We start from the raw sequence: 18,440 nt of genomic DNA on the forward strand, positions 1-18,440 counted from the left end.
TGCACCAACCCTGATGACCTGAGTTTGAGGCTTGGAATTTGTAAGATGAGAGGAGAGAACTGATCTCTGCAAGATGTCCTCTGGTCTCCACATGCGTGCTGGGACTTAAGTCCAAGTGAGTACACACACACACACACACACACACACACACACACACACACAGATGCACACACGCACGCATGAATGTAAAATTAAAAACTGTGTTTGGAGATATGGCCAGATGCCACCTGGATGCTAACATGGGAGTGCTCCTGCTGCCAGAGCCTTGAGAAGTCAGGGGCAGCACATGAGCTAATGGCTGCTTGGGATCCTTCTGTGGGAAGGTGAGAGATGCCAGCAGCAGGCTACTCTAGGAGCCATGAGTGGCCACGCAGAAGGGCTGGATAGACAGGGCTCACCTGGCCATGAGCTTATGCAGCTCCTGCTTGTGCTGCTGGTCCTCTGTGGCGATGGCGTGCTGGGCCTGCTGCTGCATGGTCTGCACAAAGTGCTGCATGTGCTGGAAGGCATCGATCTGTAGCAGGACAAAGGCACACAGAGCCACTTGGCACACTGCCCACCCTGTCAGGGGACCTAAGCCAGCACTTTCCCAAAGGAACACCCTGGGCTGCAGGGTGAGGGCCCTGCTGGACAAAGAACAGGGCGTACTACTAGAAAAGAGCTGGGCTATTCCAGAAAAGTCATGATTTACTTGTTTTTAGCTTTCCCTTGCCAACTCTAATTATCACTTTAGTAAGTTTTAAGAAATCTACATGTCTGACCAACCCAGGTAACAATTCACATGAAGCAATAGAAAACAGGTGCTTACTTCACTGACAATATTGCTCTAAGGGAAATCAGGTCGATGGGAACTGTTTTAGCTAGTGAAATGTTTGTATGTATCTATAACACTAAGACACTCGGATGGTTCACCATGTCACTGTTTCTAGCTAGTGAAATGTTTGTATGTATCTACAACACTAAGACACTCAGATGGTTCACCATGTCACTGTTTCTAGCTAGTGAAACGTTTGTATGCATCTACAACACTAAGACACTCGGATGGTTCACCATGTCAAAACTACAGATTCGAGGTCACATAGAACCCCAAAGCCCAGGTAAAGTAAGAACAGAGAAGACCTTCATGCACCCAAGCGCAGGAGGGAAAAGACATGAGCTAGACAGGCCATTATGTGAGCAGAATGGCTTGAGAACACAATTTACAGCATCTTCCAGCTATCATATCTTGGATCTACCATGAAGCTCTGGGATCTGACAGGAGGCAAGCAGTGCATAGGCCAGATCTAGAGACTCTCCAAGCCTGTTGTACCCAGACACGCCAGCATCTTGATGCACAGGGACCACAGTTTTGGGTTTTGTTTGGTGGAGCTGAGGACTAAACCTGGAACTCTGTGCCTGCCAGTCAAGTGTTGTTACCATGGAGCTATCACCCTAGCCCCAGAGCTGTTAAAGGCTATGTGGAGTGTGCAAACATACGAAGTTAACACTTGGGAGGCAGAGGCAGGAGGATTTCTGAGTTCGAGGCCAGCCTGGTCTACAGAGTGAGTTCCAGGACAGCCAGGGCTACACAGAGAAACCCTGTCTCAGAAAAAGAAAAAAAGAAAAGAAAAAAAAAAAAAAAAAAAAAAGATACAGCCATGGCTGGAGAGATGGCTCAGAGGTTAAGAGCACTGACTGCTCTTCCAGAAGTCCTGAGTTCAATTCCCAGCAACCACATGGTGGCTCACAACCATCTGTAATGGGCTCTGACAGTGACAGTGTACTCACATATGTACAATAAATAAATCTTTTTTAAAAATGACACAGTCTAAATGCACTAATAAGGGAGGAGAGGCACAGTGTCAAAGAGCTGCATTGCATGCTTCTCTACAAAAGGAGGGGGAAAAAAAAAAATCAATGCTCCAGGAAGCACTAGCTATTCTAATGGTACCCCTTATAAAATGTCTCATGTTTCCCACAACAGAAGCATGCCTTGATGTGAGAATGACCTGGAAGAGAACAAAACTCTCTGGTTTGGAGGGGAGGACTAAGCCTAGAAACTTTTAAATGTAAGAAGTCAACTAGTACTAGAAATAATTTTTGTTTGTTTGTTTGTTTGAGACAGAGTCTCTCTAGTTCTGCTGTCCTGGAACTCACTCTGTAGACCAGGCTGACCTCAAACTCACAGAGGCCTGCCTGCCTCTGCCTCCCAAATGCTGGGATTAGTGGCAAGTGCCGCTATGCCCTGCCTGAAATAGGGTTTTAAAGTCATACAAGGTATCATATGCCTCTGATCTCTGCATTTGTAAGGCTGAGGCAGGAAGACTGAAAGTTTGAAATCAGCCTGGTCTTCAAAACACCAAAAACAAAACAAGAACTTCTGGAGCCTGAGCAGTAATGGCCCATGAGCACAGCCTGGTGGGCGTGGCGTCGGCGGACGGTGCTGCTCCGCTGCAGTGTCCTCAGTGCCAGAGAACACAGTGCACAGTGAGAAGGTAGACTACAGCAGGGTTTGTGAATTCTCTTCCAACACACTGGAGAGATGGCTCAGTGGTTAAGAGCACTTGTTGCTCTTGCAGAAAGCTCTTGGGTTCAGTTTCCAGCACCCTCAGGGTAACTCACAATGACTTGTAACTCCAGGTCCAGGGGATCAAAAAACCGTCTTCTCACCTTTGTGAGCAATAAGCATACTTACAGTGCAGAGACAAACATGCAGGTAAAACACATAAAATGACTAAAAGTCTGAAAATCAAAGTTTGATAGTGATGATTAGACACAGGCCTACACATGATCAACATATGCTCTGTCCTCGAATGTCTTAGTCCATTTTAAATTCATTTATCATTTATTTATTTTGAAACAAGGTTATCTCTTTGTAGCGTTGGCTGTCCTAAAACCCACTATGTAGACCAGGCTGGCTTCAAACCCATATAGATCTGCCTATCTCTGCCCCCCAAGGGCTGGGGCTTAAGGGTATGTGCCACTACTACCCAGCTATTTCACTTATTTTTATTTTGGTTTTAATTATGTGTATATGTGTGTCTCTTTGTCTAGGTTTGCACATTTAAGTATAGTGTTTGTGGAGGGCATCAGATCCTCTAGAGATGGAGTGATAGGCACTTGAGCTGCTGGGTATTGAACTCAGGTTCTCTGGAAGAGGAGCAAGTCCTCTTAACCACTGAACCATTTTAAAAATCACCAAATAACTGTATATTTATGGGGTATATATAGTGTGATTTGATACATGCAAATAATATGCAATAATTAAATAAGATATTTGGCATTGTCACCTCATTAAACATTTATCATTCTGTGTTGGGAACATCTGCTTGCAGAACTTTCTAGATATACACTCTATTGATAAACTACAAGCACCACTGTGCTGTGGAAGACTAGAGTCTGTGTCTGGCTTTCTTTATTTAACATAATGTTTTCAGTTCACTGCATGGTGCTACAAATGGTACGATTTCTTTATTTATTTTTTCCTTTTTAAGATGAGCATCTTGCTATGCTTCCTCATGTCACAGCGTTCCAAAAAGTCCCAGTCATCCCAGCTATTACTGGCACCTCTTTCACCGTCAAAACTCCTGGTTGGACGATGGGTTATGTTCCTCTACTCCCTGTCCCAGTTAAAGCATCACTGTGTATATAAACGGAAAACTCCTGTTCTGGGCCAGCAAGATGCTCTGTGGGTAACGAAAGGCACCTGCCACCAAATCTGACCCCCAAGATCCACATGGTAGAAGGGAAAAAACCCTGAACATTATCCTCCACATGTGTACCACAGCATGTGCAGGTACACACATACAAATGTACACAAAACCTATGTTTTCTAGTCTACCCTTCTAATGTAGGAGACATCTTTTTTTCCCTGTAAAGGGCCAGACAATGAACAGTTGCCAGTCTGTATCTGTGGATTCCATACTCTGGGATTCAATCAACTGTGGATAAAAACACTCAGATGGGGCATGGTGGGGCACACCTGGAGGCAGAGGAATCAGGGATTTTAGGCCAGAGCTAGAGATGGATCTAAGGGTGAAGGTGGGCACGCAGTGGTCACGCAAAAATGGGTGACCTGAGTCTACTCCTAGAACTCACGTGGTAGAATGAAAGGACTAATTCCTGGAAGCTGCCCTGGGACTCCCACACACATAGGCACAAACACACACTAAATAAACATGAAAAATAAAATAAAAAAGGAAAGAATTCAAAGCCAGTCTAGAGTACACAGAAAGACTATCACATAAAAACAAAGACATACGGCATTTGTCCTTGTCCTTTTGGGTAACACTGACACACAACAGCTATGGACAAAAGCTGCTTTTGGCCTTGATCAGACAAGATTCTCTGTAGGATGAACAACAGTGCATGCAGAGTCTCACAGCTTCCCAAGACACTGGAAGTTAAGTGACGGTTACGGGTTCAGCCTTAAGTGGGATATTCACACCTCTGTCCCTAAGGCTCAGTGTGCATTGTGGAGGAAGAGTAGGGAAGTATGTAAGGCAAGAACATAGGTGAGGGGCTGTGGATACCATCCTGTAGATCTGACATAACTCGATCAGCAGCTCACAGTAACCGTGGCTACCTGCACTAGGTTCACAGGGTTCATAGGCTGTGGGGCTGTGGATACCATCCTGTAGATCTGACATAACTCGATCAGCAGCTCACAGTAACCGTGGCTACCTGCACTAGGTTCACAGGGCTCATAGGCTGTGGGGCTGTGGATACCATCCTGTAGATCTGACATAACGTGATCAGCAGCTCACAGTAACTGGCTACCTGCACTGGGTCCACAGGACTGCCCCATTGACAACTAGTTGTGGAAAGGGAAGGGGCTCACTTGACCCCACTCTTTCTTTTTAACTATTGGTACTGATAGATTCTGCAGAGGGATCACTGTCTACAGCTGGTAGCTGGTGAGCCTGCAGGTATCAGGTGGATACATCCATCCTACACCGCACACAGCTGCGCACGGCTTTGGTTAAACTCAGTAGGCGATAAGACAGGTAGACATGAATGTGAGGGGGGGCAAGAGAGGGAACCGGGGTGTAGGGAGAATGGGAGAAGGTAGGGATGAGCTGGGTCCTCATACATTGTATACACGTGTGAAATTATTTATGAACAAATTAAAAAGTAAAAACAAAAATGTATGTGTGTATGTGTGTGAGAGAGGAGAGAGAGAGAGAGAGAGAGAGAGAGAGAGAGAGAGAGAGAGAGAGAAAGGGAGAAAGAAAGAGAGAGAGAGGTGTGTTTATGCTAGGGTTTGAATGATATGACAGTGATGTGACAGTGACAAACTGGTGAGCCGTGAATGAGGATGGGGTGATTGAGGATAGAGTAGACACACAGACCTGCCTAAAACCAGCGAGACTCTTGTTTCCTGTAGACATTCTCTCCCTGCTCCACTGCCCAGCACTGGGCTTGACAATGGACCAGCATCTTCCATGTCTCTGGTTTGTTTCTAGGAGGGCTACACTACAGACTTAAATGTGACAAAGAACAAGGCAGGAGGAGGTAGCACTGGGAAGGCTGAATGAAAGGGATGGCTACCTCAGGGGTCAAGTGTTCTCAAGCAGGCGGCAGCTACACCAGAAGCTTCAAGGTCAGTGTGCTGAGCCCAGGGCCCACATGCTGTATGTCATAGGCAATCCAGATAGCTCAAAGTTTTCTTTTTTCTTCCTTTTTGGTGAGACAGGGTTTCTTTGTAGACCCTGTCACTCACTCTGTAGAGCAGGCTGGCTTCAAACTCACAGGCTGTCTGCTTGAATGTTGGAATTCAAGGCATCCACCACCATTGCTGGTGGCAGTCTGAAAGCTTTGTGGTGGCCTTAACAAAGAGTCAGACCAGGGCTGCTGGTATCGCTGTGGGTGGGGCTGCCCATGTAAGGCTAGGAAGCACAGGTGAGCTCACCATCTTTCTACTCTCCAGTGCAAGAAATTGAAATAAAATGTTTCAAAATTTTCTTTACTATTTTAGAAATAAAGAGGGGAAAGTAATCCCTTCAGTAAGTACACTAGCAGCTATGCGAGGAAGGGGCAGGTTTCTCAGGCCCACAGAGCTGCGCCATGTAGAGTGCTCTAGCTTCTTAGTCCCGCACCAGGCTCAGGGAGGCTCAGGGAGGCTGGGGGCAGGACAAGCCTGCCTCTAGACTTTGTCTTGTGTTTTAGCAAGGAACACACACCTATCTGATGCCTTCCTGAGGGCAAGACCTGCTAGTCCCTACTTTGTGTTTGGAAAGGCAGAGAGAAAGGCCTCTGGGGACAGCACAGGGAAGGCTGGCTCAGCAGTGACAGCATGGGCTGTCTCCTTGGGCGGATCTAGCACTTACTCTGGCCGGAAGTCTAAACTCATCCTTCAAGTAGATTTCTAGATCTTGAACCTCACTAGAATTTGTGGGACTTGGAAAAGTCCCTGTGCTATTGCTAATCTGGCTGTGCTTATTACACTGAAATAAGTCAGTCCTTGGTTAAAGCATCTCAAAGGTCTCTGCTCTCTGCAGGAAGACAGTGCTTAATGGGTGCACACACATTCAGCACCTTCGTTCTTCTCACTTCCTGCAAGTGTTTGCTGGGGGTGGGGAGGCTCAGAGACTGATAACAAAAGGAATCCTCAAACAGTGCACTCTGGGAGGAAAGGGCCATTAGTGAGGAGGCAAAGACAGTTACAGAGTAGATGTCTGGCTGCTCAGTTCATTCCGAGTGTCACTCAAAGTCACACCAGTCAACTACCTTAGAAGAAACTACTTCAAGATTACAGTGGGGACACAAGGCTGAGTTCTCTCTCCTTTTGAGAAGGATGACGGGGACCTCCAACAGGTATGATGTTGCCTTCAAGGCCTGTGGGTTTGTAAACTGCCACCATCATCCAGTGATTGTTTCAAAACAATAATCAAGAGCACATCTGTTTCCCTAGGACTTGTCTGTAAACAAGAAGGAATCCTCCACTGGCTTCAGGAAAACTCCCTCCTTGTTTTAGCTCCCTGCATGCTGCTGCAATTGAGTCCAAATCGCTGACGGGAAAGGAGACCAGAAGTCTGAGAAGCAAATCCAGCTGGTCTTATGAAAGTTCTAGTCTGGATTTCATGAATACGGGACTATGTGCCAAGTGGTCGGCCTTTTCTCAGGCCCAGCACTTTCCAGATACTCAAGACTACAACTGTGAATTCATGCACTGGTGTTTCTACCTGGCTGTGACCCACGCTGTGAAACTGGAAGAAGCCCCCAACACTGTAGGTAGGTGCTAAGGACACTGGATCCTGCTGGCAGGGACCACATCAGTCAGGTGGCCTGCCGGGTAGCAGGGACGTACCTTGCGAGCACTTTTCCACATGTTTTTCATGTAGGCGTAGGTCACTTGAGGGTGAACTGTTGGCAGAGGATGGTCAAGCTGCCGAGACGGATCAACTCCCAAGAGCAACACTAAGGTTTTATGAGCAAGAGCCTAAAAAACAAGAGGGCAAGTTACAAACAGAACGGGGGCAGGGCACCACCCGGCCGGGGGTTACTCACCAGTCTGCCACTCTTGCCACACAGGCTTGCGTACTTGAGCCAGGTTCTCATGTCCTCGTGAGGGCTGACCACAAGGGACCGCACCATGAGGATTTTCTGCCAGTCCTCTACAATACGCTGGCAGCCCTGGAAGGTTCAGAAATGAGGGTTAGACCTGTCCTCTGCTCCACCTGAAACCCTGCACCAAGAGCCATGTTTTCTCTGAAAAAGGAGTCACTGTGAAGGAACTGCCTTCCAGCGACTTGTCAACAATCAGAGAAGCAGGAGGGTGTGGTGTCCTGTTGTGTCAAATACTCTGTGGCTTTGGGAAAGTTACTTAACCTTTCTGACTGATCTGTGGATTAGAATGAAAATGTCATTAACTTCACAGGACTTGGTGATGGGTAAATGAAATTATTTAGATTCTTTGTGGGTTGTGACTAATATATTCTTTAAACACAATGGTGTGTTTTGTTTTTTATATTTGTTTGCATGTACACAGGCATATACAAGCCACAACAAACATGTGGAGGTCAGAGGACAGTTTGTGGGAGACCATGTTGATTCTGGGGACTGAACTCAGGCCTACAAACATGGCAGAAAGCACTATTTCTTAAGCCATCTTGCTGTCTCCAGTGTAGTGTCTGTGCATGCATGTGTGCGTGCATGTTCAGTCCCAGGCATTGTTCAATCCCAGGCACTGTCTCTCAGCTGCTTCTCTTACTTTGTTCTCTAAGGCAGGGTCTGTCTCAAACCTTGAGCTAGACTGGCTGGCCACAAAACTCTGATGCTCCTGTCTTTGTCTCCCCAGTGCTGGGATTACTAGTGTAAGCTATCAAGTGTCGTTTTTTAGAGGTGCTTGAGATGAAACTCCAGTCTTCACGACTGCTTACCATCTGCATCATCTCTCCAGCTTCGGGTACTGAATTCAAGTCAGTGTTCTGTTTCACTTGTTCTTTTGTTTTTGAGACATAGTCTCACTATGCAGCCCTGGAATTCACTATGTAGATCAGATAAGGCTGGCCTCGAACTCATAGAGAATCTACAGGTCTCTACCTCCTGGATGCTGAGATTAAAAGAAAATGCTACCATTCTGGGCTTAGTCCCTCTTTTTAAAAAATTTTATGTGTATGGATATTTTACCTGTGTGTGTATGTCTGTGTACCACATGTGTGCCCAATCCCCATAGAAGCCAGAAGGGGACACTGGATCCGCGGAAACTGAGTTACAGACAGCTTCAAGCTGCTACACGAATACTTAGAATAGAACCTGTTTCCTCTAGAAGAGCCAGTGGTCTTAACTGTTGAGTCGTCTCTACAGCCATAGTTTTAATATTAAGTTTTAGTCTCTGGTTGAAGATGACTATCACTGGCCAAAAATTAAATTTAAAATGTAACATTCAAAATTTGAAAGACTAAATGTACAAGACATTTAAATAATCAAAACTTCAAATGATGTTGTTGATAAGTTGATAATATTTATATTTCTAAAGTTAGTAAGGCCGAGGCTTGCACCTTTATATGTATAGTTTCTTGGTACAGTCTCATTGGCTATCTTATATTCTCTGCTCATTTTATTATGTCTGATCAAAACTGCATATAGAAAAAGAAGTGGCTCCAGCCTTGATAGCAAACGCCTCTAACCCCAACACTTGTGAGGCAGAGGCAGGAGGATCTCTGTGAGTTTGAGACTGGTACTTATGGCAAGTTTCAGGCTAGCCAGAGTTACATAATAAGAGCCTGTCTCAAAAATCAAATAAACAAGGCTGGATAGATGGTTCAGTGGTTAACAGCACAGGCTGCTCTTCAGGGGACCTAGGTTCAATTCCCAGCTCCCATATGGCAGCTCACAACTGTCTGTAGTTCCAGTTCCAGGAGACATGACACCTTCTTCTGGCCTCCACAGGAACCAGACACATACACGGTGCATAAACATACAAGCAGACAATATACCACCCCCCCCACATACAAAATAAATAAATCTTTCTTCCCCCAAAACTGAAGCATGACATAAGAAAGGAGATAATTGGCCAGACGGTGGTGGCGCACGCCTTTAATCCCAGCACTTGGGAGGCAGAGGCAGGCAGATTTCTGAGTTCGAGGCCAGCCTGGTCTACAGAGTGAGTTCCAGGACAGCCAGAACTACACAGAGAAACCCTGTCTCGAAAAACCAAAAGGAGATAATTAATTTACTTACATGTGAATTCTTTGTAATTATAACACTGACAACTTAATGGTTGTTACAAAGATGACTTTCTTTCACCTTAGCATATGTGCTCACTGCTATGTGTGTATGTGTGGAAGTCAGAGGACAGCTTGTGGGAGCCAGCTGTTTCCTCCTTCTACCATGTAGGTCCCAGGGAATCAAACTCAGGACATCAGGCTTGGTGGCAAGCACCTTTACCACCAAGCCATCATGCCAACCTACACCGATTTTTGTATCAAATGACTGGTAGGTGAACTTTTCCAACCTTGCTGATAAAAAGTCACACTCAGGAGGGAAATGTGTTCCTTGGATCTGCCACCTCCTGTGTGAATTTCACAAATCCAAAACCCAGTGACAGTGACCTCTGGCTTCTGTATGTGACAGGGTGCACATTGGGCCTGACCTGGGAACCTGAAGCAAAGACATGAGCTATGGCCAACCTCTTCAGCTGAAATGACTTGAGCACAGGCGCACGGTAGCTTTCCAGCCCCAGCAGCTCACTGAGTGTTCTGACTACACGCCACCTCCCAAAGCCAAGTTTCCAGCAGGACAACTCTATTTCCAGCCTTGGATAACAGCTTCCTAGCCCACGAGGTTGACAATGATTTGGAAAGTGAGAAAAAAGTACACTGAGTGATTACTCTGATTGCTTCTCCCGAATGCTGCAATCATTTGGCTCCCTGTAGGCTGAAGAGCATCTTGCTCTTTGGAGACAGGGCTCAGGAAGGTGAAGGTGATGCTCTGACCTAGCACGAGCCTCCCCTCCATCTAATTCCATCATGCTCCTTCCAGCTCTATGTTTCTAAGTTCTCCATGCTGGAATGTCTCGCTCATCAGCTCCCTAATTTGGAAGCTCCACACCCTAATAAAGACACTTAAAACACCAGGGTGTGTACAAGCCGAGTGGGAAGTGTTTCCCTTGTGGAATTCTTTCTGAGACAATTTTCCAGCAAAACATTCACTGGGCATTTTATAATTACTAATAAAACATGTAGAAGAACTGTATGTGCTCACTTCAGAGCCATGAATGACTGTGCCCAGTGCTCTTTCCTGTCCAGTGGAATGTGCCCTGAGCTTCCTAGATGGGAATGCATACTGGAGTCAAAGAGTTTGTCACAGCCTACTAAAAAGCCTGGAGGTATAAACCTTGATTGGTCTGGAGAGAAACTGGGAATTAGGTGTGGATGTAGACAAGAAGAAAGTTTAAAACTAAAGGCAGTGACTGTGACAACAGGAAGACTAATGGTTTCCAGAGTAGTGCATGAGCTCACGTGTGTGGTTTCCAGAGCAGTGCATGAGCTCACGTGTGTGGTTTCCAGAGTAGTGCATGAGCTCACGTGTGTGGTTTCCAGAGCAGTGCATGAGCTCACATGTGTGGTTTCCAGAGCAGTGCATGAGCACATGTGTGTGGTTTCCAGAGCAGTGCGTGCATGCCCGTGTACTGTCTCTAGGACAGTGTGTGTGCACCCATGCACTGTTTCTAGAGAAGTGTGTGGTTCAGTATGTGGTACAGGAGATGGAACTCAGGGCCCCAGGAATGTCAGGCAAATGCTGGGTCACTGAACCACATCCTCAGCATGCTTTTCCTTTGCTGATGATCTTTCCCTCCAATTTTTCAAGGACTGGGAGACAGGATGCTCTTTCCAGGGGCACTTGAGACCCTCCCAGGTCTAGAGATAAGAGTTCCTCAGGTTGCCATGATCAGAATATGCCACACTGAAATGCTGGCAGAAGCCTTTGGAAAGTCTCTTTGAGGTCAGCACAGAAGTGCTAAGATGAGTCTAACCTAAAGAGTTGTCATAAGCAGGAGCTCTGTCTCAAAGCACTCAGCAACTCTGCTGAAAACACTGGGTGCCTGTGCCTAGTAACTACACTTAGAGGGGTGCTTCTCAGCTTGGATCACGTTGTAAAGACATCTGCGAGTCAGGAGAGAGTCAGATCCTGGGTGTATAGGCCAATGTGGGAAGTTCAGTGGCAGAGTCGCTCTCCAAGGGAATGCAATGTGTGGAGGTGTCAGCTGGAGCACTGAGAACCAGTGACTCTGAGGTTACAATTTCCAAATGGATGATCCTAAGTGTCACTTGTTAAACAGACTTTCTTCCGTTTCTGGAAAAGCCTGAAAGGACCTGCTCATCGTTCATTCTCTCAGAGCCACAGCTGAGGATACGCCTTTGAAGGTACTGCTTGGTAGAGGTGGCAGAGCAGAGTAGAAAAGGGGGTGGGGTGCAAGGGCTCCTGCAGGCCCGGGGCAGGGGGAGGTGTGGACTGGGGCTGTCTCCAGCTTACCTGCAGTCTCTCCCACCAGATCTGGCGGATGATCTCCCGTCGTTCAGGGACAAGTTTGTACTGGATAACCTCCTCCAGCTCGGACAGCATGTGGCAAGAAACCATGGCCTAATGGAAGCAGATCACATTCCAGCCTAATTATCACACAAACAACCCCGAGCAGGGTGAACCTGAACCACCCTTCTGCTGTCAGGATATCTGCTGACCCCAGAAACAGCAAGTTCTCAGCAACCTGTGTATCCTCTACAGCCTACTCATTAAGGATGTAGCTTCTGACAATGTGCAGTAAACTCAACGCTCACCCCATAGGCTCGGCTGTAGCTCTCTCCTGCCATGGCAGTCAGCTCGGCATCCAGCAGGTCCCTGGCCTTGTCAATGCACTAGGAGAGAAACAAGAAAACTCTAGACCTGAGCTCTGTGTTTGGGGCTTCACAGAAGTTATTTGTGTTACTTCCATTCTAGTGATAAAGCAAAATACTTACCACAGGAAGGCAGAAAACCTACTTCATCTGGATGGCCAGAGAAGAGCACTCATACCCAGCGTCTCATCCAAGACAGCGAGCGGCACATGGCACTGGTGAGCAGAGGCTCAGGTAAGGCTCACAAGCTTGGGTGGTGAGGAGGGAATGTGTGCTATGGGGCAGAATCCCTGCACTCTTGCACGGTAATGATATGTCCTTGGGTCCTGCCTTTTTTCCATTTCCCTTGATGGGCACGTTGTGAGCACAAGTGGACATGGCAGTGGCTCCATGGTGAGTATCAAGAAATGCCTCTGCAATGCTCTCTATGGAAATGGGCTCCTTTGTCTCTGACCTGGAAGACCCAGTTCTGGACTCCATTAAAGCACTTCAGCACTGGAATACCACAGGATTGCACTCTGCACCTTCTCTGTGCTATCACTTACAATCCCTTTTGTTGAGTTTTTCTTTTTCTGAATGTTTCAGGCTAATTACTATGTTGGCATCTCTAAGATGCTCAGATCATTTACTGACAGTCTGGTGTCTGACAAGGAGTATACAACCACTTTATTATGCACTCTGCAAGTTAGAACAGCGTGTACTCCCTGTATGTCCAGAAGATCCTCACTGCTCTCCAAATCCTCCCTTGGTGAAACTTCAGAGCTCCTCTCACTAGATGGAGAACTTAGGCAAGGTGTTTAAAAGGGCCAACAATGACCCAAGAAGCTACTGAAAGCAGTCACAATTCACAACGGCTCACTCCAGGAACACTGCAGAAGCCTGGCTCCACGCTGGTGTTCTTCTCTAGGCATAGAGGATACATGTATCAAGGCCATTCACTGAGTCCTGAGACAGGAACATGACTGAAGTTCCACAGCTAACTAACAGACACGTACTTAGGAACCAAAAGGCCACACACGGGAACTTTTGTTTCTCTTCCTGGATGGTCTAGATACACATTTTCTTACCTGTTGGGCCAAGGAGAAGAGATCCTGATGTAATGCCAACACTGCTCTGTAAAACGCTCCATCGTGGGTATCCCGGGGAATCATACAGGTGTACTCCTCCATGCTGTCCCACTGACCTAGGAACACAAACATGCAAACAGAATCAGGGTGGATAGCTGGAGGCAACACTGAATCTTATCATTGATACTTTCATTTACCTTGAGATACCAGTCAAATGGAGTAGAGCCTGATGTACCTGCTTAGCGCAGCAATCTATTGTGGGGGTTCACTTAACAAAACGACATCTGTCTCCTAAGCAAGGGACTCTACTGGTGTCCCAGGGAGTATCATAAGACAAGAAGCAGGGCCTAAGTGCAAAGCTAGCACATCAGATGGGCTTAATGCTACCCTCATTAACCCAGAGAGCTCCCTCTACAGCTTCTCCTGTAAGATAAAACTACATTCTTCCCTACAAGTGAGCACCTCACAGCTCAATGAAATACGGGGAAATTACATTTTCCTCTAAACAACTGAAAATGGCCATCATACAATTAGAGGAAAGACGTTGACAAATTGTTTGCCCTTTTCGCTGTGGCAGTATCCTAGCCACAAATATTTAAAAATAATCCATTACAGCACAGTGATCTCTTGTGTCATGTTAGAATGGAGAAATGGCTGCACCAGGGAGAGGTATGTACTTCCCCTGGTGCTGAGCAGGCATCCAACGTCAATCCTGCCAACACCATCTGCAGAAGAGACACTAGCCTCATTAGGTGCAAACTGCGGGCTGCTGTTTTTACAAGGCATTTTCCAGCATTCCACTCCCAACTATTGGTTCATCCATTACCAATGCCTCTGGGCAAAAGCAGACAGCAAGAGATGACTCCTCAGGAAGCAATTTGTTTTTAAAAGATGTTCTGGACGAAGCCCAGGGCTGATGACAGCAAAGCACAGAAGCACTGTGATTGGGGGAGGACACGGAGCGGGCAGTTGCTACTTTGCTCTGGGCTCTGGGGATGGTTTTGCACACAGCACATTTTGCCTATCCTCTCCTGTGCCATCAAGAAAGGCAAAGTTGGGGGCTAGAGGAATGGCTCCGTGTTGAAGAGAGGCAGAGTCTGGTTCCTAGTTCCTCCATTAGGTGTCTCACAACCACCTATGAGGATCTGAGCCAATGGCCTCTGCTGACACCTAAATTCCCATGCTTATAGCTACAAACATATAGTCAATCAAAAACAAACAAACAAACAAACAAACAAACAAACAAACAGAACTGCCAAGCCTCAGTTAGGGTGTAGTGTCAAAAATCAACCTATCTGGACCAGTCAGGGTGGAATGCACCTTTAATTCCAGCTCTGGTGAGGCAGAAGCAGGTAGTGAGTTCCAGGACAGCCAGGGCCACAAAATGAAACTCTATCTAAAAAGTAAACAAACAAACAAAAAGTCTTTAAAACAGTCTAGAGCAGCAGGGAGGTTTCGAGTGTCAGGCAGTGAGAACAGATAAAACGTGACAGAAATGTCTGTACTGTTGGAGAAGGTGGTGGGCACGTGGGGTGTCATTGCCCTAGTCAGTTATACACAGTGAAAGACTTATATAAATATTAAGAAGTAAAGCAAGACAGGCAGTCCCTTCTGCCTTTTCTCCTATCTGAGGGGGATGGTAGTGCTCTAACAACATATGGATCATGAAGTGAAAAAGTACACCACACAGATAGAGGGGACGGCTAAGGCGAGAGTCAAGTGCCAAATTCCACCATGACATACAGAAATCTACCCACTTATCCCTGTTTCCTGTCACAGGGCTTCTAAAACCCTGGGGTTTCTGGTGGGGTGAGACTATTTTTTAACAAGACACTAGGACTGCAACACACCCACATGCTGCTGAACTACAGCAATGTCCTCTGAGATAAAGATGCCATCTCTCAGAGAAGCTCCTTAGGACTCAGGATGTTCTGAAGGAGGTTGGGTGTGGGGTGTTCCATGCTGCTGGGAAGCTCTGCAAACTCATGAAGTAAACTCAAACGCTCCAGGAAGTCCCTAAAACTGATCACCTGCACCAGTCCCGCCTCCCCTCCCCCAAGCAGTAAGGTGCACTAACACTCAAGACAAGCTGAGCTGCCTGAGAGAGATTCTAACCTGCTTAGCTCTCTGCAAATTGTACAGTGAACTTCAAGGTTCTAGCTTTCATGAGCTGCTACCCAGCTGGGGTCAGCTTTTGGTCTTGTGGCTCTCCTTGGGTCATGTCTGCTTTTATGTTACCCTGGCCCATATTGCTCTAAGGAACGCCACAGTGGTTCATAGGACTGGACTTTGGAGGCATCCTTACTTTGGTCTGTTGTTTCCTACACGAGGAGGGTAGATGTCTGTTCATGTCTCCCTGGAACAGTACCACACAACAGCTGGCAGGGGACAGTGCACCATGGAGGGAGGTGCTTTTATGTTGTGGACCCTACTAGATCTCTATGTAACTACATATCTATGATCTTTACAACAGACACAAATAAAGTGTTCTGGGATCTGGGATGTGTCCTAGTACATTATGCTTATGAGGAGTTGTGGGAACCCTGATTTATAGGAGGTCAGTCAGAAGCATAAGGCACAGCCTGGCACTTGCCACTGGTGTCTAACATGAATACAGGCATGTGGGCTTGAGTCCCTAAACTGGAAGGGGTGATAGCTTACCCATATCTCAATCCTGAGCTCACTCACTGAGCTATTTTTACCCTGCCTCAGGAGTTTGTTAAAATGACAGTGAAAACGGACAGATGGCAGGCGTAAGCATGTTGGCACAGACGGTCTTTACATTCTTACAGACTGTTACCCCTGCATCCTGTGGCTCATTCTTTGATGGAGTCCCCAGCTTGGCCGGGTGCCCATGGGGAAGCCTTACCTAAACCCCACGCTGCTGCAGCAGCCATCCGGGCCATCTTAGCCTGGGTTTCATCATTAACCAGAGTCCACTTTTCACAGCACTGCTGATGGAGCTGGCCCCTGGAGGAAGAGAAACATGTAGTCAAGTTAGCAGAACTTCACTCTACAACCCATGAATGTACTCTGGGTTAGCCAGGGTCCATAGTAACTTGGGAGCCTGAGAACAGAGTAGTGAATGGCTTGTTTGTGGTTTCTAGGATCTAGTGTCCACCAGTCCAGTATGAATTTATTAAGCAGAATGCAGTGTCTAACTCTGTATGATATAAAATATCTTCAACATCTGGCACCTTAACAACTACTAAGTTAACTTCTGTCCTCTCGGCATAGGCTCAGGTCTCTTTATGTGGCAGGTCTATAGAGAAAGCAATCTAAGAGAAACATCTGGGCATTCCTTTTGAGGGCAAAGCTACAGGGAAGGCTGGCTCTGACAAGTACTACTAATGACTGACTTCAGTCTGAGATGAACTCAATCTGTGCAGACAAAGGTCCCATTGAGCAGACACCTGGAAACCACTTGTTCTCAGGGTGACGCACAGTCACTAAGTGTGTAGGAAAGGACTGAGTGAGTTTAAAGAAACAAAACAAACTGAGTATGTGTATGTGTGACTTTGTGCATGCAAGTGCAAGTGTCCGTGGAGGCCAGAAGCGGTGTGTGTCCTCTGGAGCTGGAGGTGGTTGTGCGCATGTCCACGTAGGGGCTTGGGCACACATGTGGTGCACATACACACATACACACAGAGAAAACACTCACACACACAAATACAACTTACAAATTTAAAAAGTCCCAAGATATAAAAAGAACGGAACCACACAAATAGTGATTTCCATTTTGTTGAGATAGGGTCCCACTTTGTAGCTCAAGCAAACCTACTATGTAGCCCAGGATGGCCTCGAACTTGAGACAATTCTCTTGTTCCAGCTTCTCAATTATCACAGGTGTAAGTCACCATGCCTGACACCATGCCTGGCCAGTTAAGAATGTGCCCTCTTACGGCCTGCAGTGTGGCTCAGTGGTAAGTTGCAGGCAAGAGTGTAGGGTCCTGGATTCAAACCCCAGCCAAAAAGAGAACAAGTGAGCAAGAGAGAAAACACAGAACTGTTACTACCACATCCACATCTGCACTGCACTAGGGCAAGCCCGAGTTCACAGGAGCTTCAAGATACAGCTAGGAGTCTCTTCCACCTTGCCTTTTGGAGAGGCACACAGCACAGTGTTTAGCTTGGAAGTAGATGCAAAAGAAACAGCAAAAGTTCCAAGGGGCTGGAAGCCTGATGGGACATTGGCCAAACTGTTACTAAAGGGACCAACTTCCTTCTTTAAAATAAATAAAACTGTTGACATTGAGTTTATTTATCTGTGTGTGTCAGAGCACAGGAACAACTAACTGGTGCATTTTTGTTAGGACAACTCCAGGGTCTCTCAAAGAAAGAAATCTCCATTATCTGTAAATGATCCTACCAGGATGTGATTTTCAATTTTAAAAATTATTACATTTTTATTGCTGAATATTCACTGTACAGTGTGAAGCTTCATCAAGACAATTTTTTTGAATTCATCTGCTTTGACTCTGTTCACCTCAGTGTGAATTCCAATTCGTGTCTGTGGTGTGTGTGTTGCGGGGAGACCATCAGTGAGCACACACATGTGGATACTTGTAGAGGCTGGAGGCTGATACTGGGTGTCTTCTATCAGACAGTTCTCTATCTGATGTTTAGAGACAGGGTCTCTCACAGAACCCAGAACTCAATAACTGGCCAGTCTGGCTGGCCAGTGAACTCCAGGGATCTGCTCCATGTCCCCAGCTCAGCTGCTAGGGATCCAAAATCAAGTTTTCATGCTTACATGCCAACTACTTTACTGAGCCATCTTCCCAGCTCAGAATTCCATTTTCTTTTTAATGGCTTGGTGGCCACAGGCAAGTCAGCTTCCCTCCACTGCTGTGAGGATCACGTTTTCTGTGCCAGGGGCTAAGGGATTTTACTTTTTTCCATTTCAACTGGAGGGAAGAAGGAAGTGAACACTGTAAGTGAACCCTCGGCAATGTGTCTGTAGTGCACATGACTTCCCACTGCAGAGCAGCAGGCGGGATCCCTTGCTTACAAACACCTGGCAATGACTGGAGTGCGGAGTGCACTGAGGGCTAGC

The 18,440-nt window shown here is 46.5% G+C and overlaps 1 protein-coding gene across 1 annotated transcript in view; it reads right to left on the minus strand.

Moving 5' to 3' along the window:
- Mtor (mechanistic target of rapamycin kinase) overlaps positions 1-18,440 on the minus strand; it is a 111,372-nt gene that overhangs the window by 24,429 nt on the left and 68,503 nt on the right. Inside the window, exons 31-37 of the mRNA XM_034503773.2 lie at positions 16,254-16,354; positions 13,385-13,500; positions 12,261-12,338; positions 11,959-12,066; positions 7,489-7,614; positions 7,289-7,420; positions 399-514 (exon numbers count right to left, since the gene is read on the minus strand). Of these exons, the coding sequence (XP_034359664.1) occupies positions 399-514; positions 7,289-7,420; positions 7,489-7,614; positions 11,959-12,066; positions 12,261-12,338; positions 13,385-13,500; positions 16,254-16,354 (777 nt within the window). The remainder of the gene's footprint in view (positions 1-398; positions 515-7,288; positions 7,421-7,488; positions 7,615-11,958; positions 12,067-12,260; positions 12,339-13,384; positions 13,501-16,253; positions 16,355-18,440) is intronic.

The sequence above is a fragment of the Arvicanthis niloticus genome, chromosome 5 (assembly GCF_011762505.2).
Source record: "Arvicanthis niloticus isolate mArvNil1 chromosome 5, mArvNil1.pat.X, whole genome shotgun sequence".
NCBI classification, from domain to species: domain Eukaryota; kingdom Metazoa; phylum Chordata; class Mammalia; order Rodentia; family Muridae; genus Arvicanthis; species Arvicanthis niloticus.